The sequence below is a fragment of the Neophocaena asiaeorientalis genome, unplaced genomic scaffold, assembly GCF_003031525.2.
Source record: "Neophocaena asiaeorientalis asiaeorientalis breed wild unplaced genomic scaffold, Neophocaena_asiaeorientalis_V1.1 scaffold689, whole genome shotgun sequence".
Classification (NCBI taxonomy): Eukaryota; Metazoa; Chordata; class Mammalia; order Artiodactyla; family Phocoenidae; genus Neophocaena; species Neophocaena asiaeorientalis.
The window spans coordinates 2,423,952-2,429,145 of record NW_020175666.1 but is presented as its reverse complement, the minus strand read 5'-3'; the positions used below and the strand labels follow the sequence as shown (position 1 = coordinate 2,429,145).

The window sequence follows — 5,194 nt, the reverse complement described above, 5'->3', positions numbered from 1 at the left end:
CGGCTCACCAAAAAAAAAAAAAAAAAAAAAATTCTGTGTATAACTTTTGACTCGCCCAAAACTTACCTACCAATAGCCTACATAACCAATCACATAAACAGTCCAATAACACATATTTTATATGTTATATGTATTATATATGTATTTTTACAATAAAATAAGTTAGAGGAAAGGAAATATTCTTAAGAAAATCGTAAGGAGAAGAAAATACAGTACTGTACTATATTTATCGATACTGTAAATTTACATAATCTGTTTATAGGATGAACCATCTGTCTGTAAGTACCTACATCAATATTATCTTATGTGATACAAAACACTGTAGATGTTATTTGAATTACTAACACTAGACATCAACAATGAAAAGATAATGTGAAAGAGAAATTCATGTTTGTTTACAGATACAGTGATTCATGCATTGATAACGGAGAAGCAGCAGTATTTTATAACGATTCATTCATTAGTGTATAGGCTAGGCTATCCTGAAGCAATCGTGTTGATTACACTGGGCTACCATAAAGCAATACGATTGCTTCAGGATAGCCTAGCCTATACACTAATGAATGAATCGTTATAAAAGTTTGATGACATACAGTAATTTTTATGGCATATAGTATATGATTACAGTCATAGACATAATATAGTACTGGAAACGTGGTTACATTTTTAAAAACCCACTTCCCTGTGATGATAGGCTGAGAGGCAGTTTCTCCAATTACAGGAGAGGGGCATACTGAACAGTAATATAATTCTCTGAAAGCAAAGTTATAAAACAGTAAGAAAACTAACATATTATTTTATATTTAAGATCACTTACGTTATACCTATGTAAGGATAGACTAATATCTACATATATCCTATGCATTCATGTCATACCTTCTCCTTAATTTTTTGGTATTTCTAGCCTCTTCAGTTCATCTGTGAAATTTTTCAAATTGTTGCAAATCTCCAAAATAATGTCCAATATCTTTATTGAAAAAATATGCTTATAAGTGGACCCACGCAGTTAAAACCATATTTTTCAAGGGTCAACTGTTTTACAATTTAACGGTTTTAATACATTTAAGGAGTCAGGCAACCATTATTGCAATCCAGTTTTTTTAACACTTCAGTCACCTCAAAATTATCTCTTATGCCCATTTGCAGTCACTCCTGTTACTACCCCTCAGGCCCAGACAACTGCTAATCTACTTTCTGTCTTTACAGATTTTCCTTTTGTGGCCAATTAATATAAACGGAATCATATACTATGTAGTCTTTCTTGTCTGGCTTCTTTTCTCTCAGAATAATGTTTTTGAGGTTCACCCGTGTTTTAGCATGGATCATTCCTTCATTCCTTTTTATTGGTGAAGAATATTCCATTGTATGAATATACCATTCTTTGTTTTCCATTCACCACTTTAAGGACATTTGGGTTGTTTCCAGTCTTTAGCTTTATGGATAATGCTGCTTTGAACCTTCTCATATGGCATATATTTTTGTCATTTTGAAAATTAACCAAGTTACCTTGGTGGTACTACCTTTTAAGTTTTTTAAATCTTAATTTTATAACCATATTAGTAATATATGCATAGATTCTTGTTAAAAAAGAAGTCAAACATTTCAGGAGAAGCAGAAGTTCCCCATTATTCCCACTTTGAATCTAAGGGCTTCTCTAATTGGCTCAATTAGGAAACATTATACTTCAGATCTAGTGTAGGAAGCTGTTCAAAAAAGAAAACACTTCTGGTAGTCTCACCAAATATAACACTTGCTTCTTGGTGTTGTAGGAAAATCAGGTTGAAAAAGATATAGGACTTATCCCCAAAGATTTTACAAGTGTTAAAATTCAATCCAGCAAATATTTATCAAGCCCCTAGGGTGACGACATATAGAAGAATATGGCACTGTTTCTGCCCTCTAGAAGGTCACAGTATGGTGGGAGAGACAGATAATAAAAGATAAGATGAAGTACAATTGACAAAGTGCTAAGGGAAAGCAAAAATGGAACTGAGACATATAAAAATCATCTAGGATGACTAAGACTGAAAAAAATCAAAGACCCCCAAAAGCAACCTGTGGGAAAGAGGCTATAAATGGGGAAGTAAATTAAAGCCAAAATGAAACGAACAAACAAAAGCTACCATTTAGCTCATCAGAGAGATGAGTTATCACACTTTAAAGAAAGAACAGGATGCTATAAAAATGTAGCAGTCTAAGAATAAAAATGAAGCCTTGTGAATTAAAACTGTGAAAGCAGAGGGTTGAAAGAAGCTTGAGGTGCTCTCTTAAAAAAAGAGAAAACAATGGGGAAAAATAGCAAGAAAATACAAGAAAATCTGAGGACCAGTCCAGGAGATCCAAATAATAGAAGTTTCAGAAAGAAAGAATAGAAAAAAGAGAGAGAAGGAAAACTATTAAGAAATAATTCAAGAAATTTCCCAAAACTGATGGGCATATATTTTGAGATTAAGAGAGCCCATCCAGTAACCAGCACAATAAAGGAAGATAGACTTATGCTAATTTACATTATTGTGAAATTTTAGAAACCTGAGCACAAAGGAGATTTTACAATTTTCAGGGAGGAAAAAAAACGGAACTCATTCCAAGAGTTGGAAAGGCATTGGTTGGATTTTTCAATACTGGGGAGCTAGAATGCACTAGTAAAATGCCCTCAAAATGCTGAGGGTAAATGGGAAACTTAGTGCCAACCTAGAATTTTGTATACAGCCAAATCATGAATTAAGGGTGAGAGTAGAATAAAGACATTTCAGACATGCAAGTTCTCAGAAATGTACCTTTAGATATACACTTTTTGGGAAGATGTTGACGGTTGTACTCCAATCATATAAGGGTGTAAAACTAAGAAAAGGGAAGACATGGGATCTAGAAACAGGAGACTCAATGTGGAGAGAGGCAGAGGGAATCCTTGGGATGAATGTGAGGGGAAAACCCCTGGGCGACAGCTGAACAGAAGCCTAGGGGCTGCCAATTTAAATTGAAGTTGGCCAGAAGGCTCCAGAAACAATTTCTTCAAAAAGATGAGATTAATAGAAAATCAAATGTGTTTGAACATATTGAAAACAAATTTGTAGTAATATGTGCATAGAAAATGAAGCAAATGAAAAAAATAAAGATAATTGTTAACTCCAAAGGGGGAAATATTATCAAGAAAGAGAAGTAAACCTAGTATAACTACATGGTTCAGCTGTAAGTGATGTTTACAGAATGATTAAATGGACAGTTGATGAGAAGAAAGTATAACTATACAAGGACGAGGCGAGATAGGAAGCTGGTGTATATGTAGAGAAAGGGGGCTGGGCGGGAACTAAATCCTCCTTTTCCATGATGGGAAAACAGTATAAAAAGTCTAAAACTGAACAAGTCAAGAAGTGGCAATATAAACATTATTTAGAGATGTGGAAGACAATGTAAATAGCTGACAAAGAATAAGTGGTTGCTTCTGGGGAGTGGAAGGAAGAAAGTGGAGGCAGCTGCTGTTTTGTATAACGCGGCTTATGGAAGTATTTGATTCTTTAAACTATTTGCAGTGCAAGTTTAATGAGAATAAAGTCACCAATTTTTTAAAAGAGGCAAGTGATCAGTTCCAACTAGAAGATCTGGGAGGGGCTCCTCCATGTGGGAGCTGAATGGGGATTTTAGCAGGTAGATATGTTGGGGAGGGGCCTTACGGGTGAGAGTAACATGCAGTCAGAAAAGAGGATCAAAAGTATATTGGGGGGACTTCCCTGGTGGCGCAGTGGTTAAGAATCTGCCTGCCAATGCAGGGGATGTGGGTTCAAGCCCTGGTCTGGGAAAATCCCACATGCTGGGGAGCAGCTAAACCCGTGCACCACAACTACTGAGCCTGCTTGCCACAACTACTGAAGCCCACGTGCCTAGAGCCCATGCTCTGCAACAAGAGAAGCCCCCGCAATGAGAAGCCCATGCACCACAATGAAGAGTAGCCCCCACTCGCCGCAACTAGAGGAAGCCCGTGGGCAGCAATGAAGACCCAACGTAGCCAAAATAAATAAATAAATTTATTTATTAAAAAAAAAAGTGTATTGGGGAAAGGTCAGTAAGTGTCTTGAATTCCATGCTTAAAGATATACAGACTTTACTCTGGAGATAGTAAGTGCCACTTTGAAGCAAGTGCTTGACCTGCTATGACCTTATATTTCAGAATGAGGCATAAATTAGAAGGAGGAGACACAGAAGGCCAGGAGTGCACTAAGGAGGTTTGCAATACCCCAGGAAAGAAATAATTTGGGCCTGAGGAAGAACAGTTGACTGTGGGGCTGGCAGAGGTGGGGATGCTCACAGCCCTTGAAATTCCTTTTCGGAGGAGCCAATGAAATCCATGCATCGTTCTCTCCCATTTTGGTTTCTTCTGCTTCAGATAATGGAACGAGCTCTACTCCACATGGACAACAGCTATAAAATCCCCAATGTCCGGGGCACTGGGCGGCTGTGCAAGACCAACCTGCCCTCCAACACGGCCTTCCGGGGCTTTGGGGGGCCCCAGGCATTGTTCATTGCCGAGCACTGGATGAGTGACGTCGCAGTGACCTGTGGGCTGCCTGCAGAGGAAGTAAGCGGGGAATCTGGGGGCACAAGTCAGAGGGGTTAACCTGCTTTGTATCTTGGACATCTCCCGTGGGGGTAGAGGATGGGCAGGCGCTGGTGAGGGGCGGGAAGCTCAACTTCTAGTTATGCCCCCCTGGTCTCTTGCCACCGACCTGGCCTCAGTGTCTCTCTCCTTGGAAAGGTACGGAGGAAGAATCTGTACAGAGAAGGGGACCTGACACACTTCAACCAGAGGCTTGAGGGTTTCAACTTGCCCAGGTGCTGGGATGAATGCCTGAAGAGCTCTCAGTATCACGCCCGGAAGAGTGAGGTTGACAAGTTCAACAAGTAAGCGCCAGGAGGGGAAGAGCCTGACGTTCTGGGGCTCTCTGGGTTTCAGATTCTGTAGCCTTCTTGCTGAACTCAAAATAAGAATAGGGCTTCCCTGGTGGTGCAGTGGTTGAGAGTCCGCCTGCCGATGCAGGGGACACGGGTTCGTGCCCCGGTCCGGGAAGATCCCACATGCCGTGGAGCGGCTGGGCCCGTGGGCCATGGCCGCTGAGCCTGTGCGTCCGGGCCCTGTGGGAGAGGCCACAACAGTGAGAGGCCCGTGTACCGCAAAAAAAAAAAAAAAAAAAAAAAAAAA

The 5,194-nt window shown here is 39.9% G+C and overlaps 1 protein-coding gene across 2 annotated transcripts in view; it reads left to right on the top strand.

Annotated features, from left to right (window-relative positions):
- Window positions 1-5,194, top strand: part of XDH (xanthine dehydrogenase) — a 59,737-nt gene that overhangs the window by 41,296 nt on the left and 13,247 nt on the right. For both annotated transcript variants that reach the window (XM_024731529.1, XM_024731531.1), the window contains exons 25-26: window positions 4,382-4,573; window positions 4,751-4,896. In XM_024731529.1, the coding sequence (XP_024587297.1) occupies window positions 4,382-4,573; window positions 4,751-4,896 (338 nt within the window). The remainder of the gene's footprint in view (window positions 1-4,381; window positions 4,574-4,750; window positions 4,897-5,194) is intronic.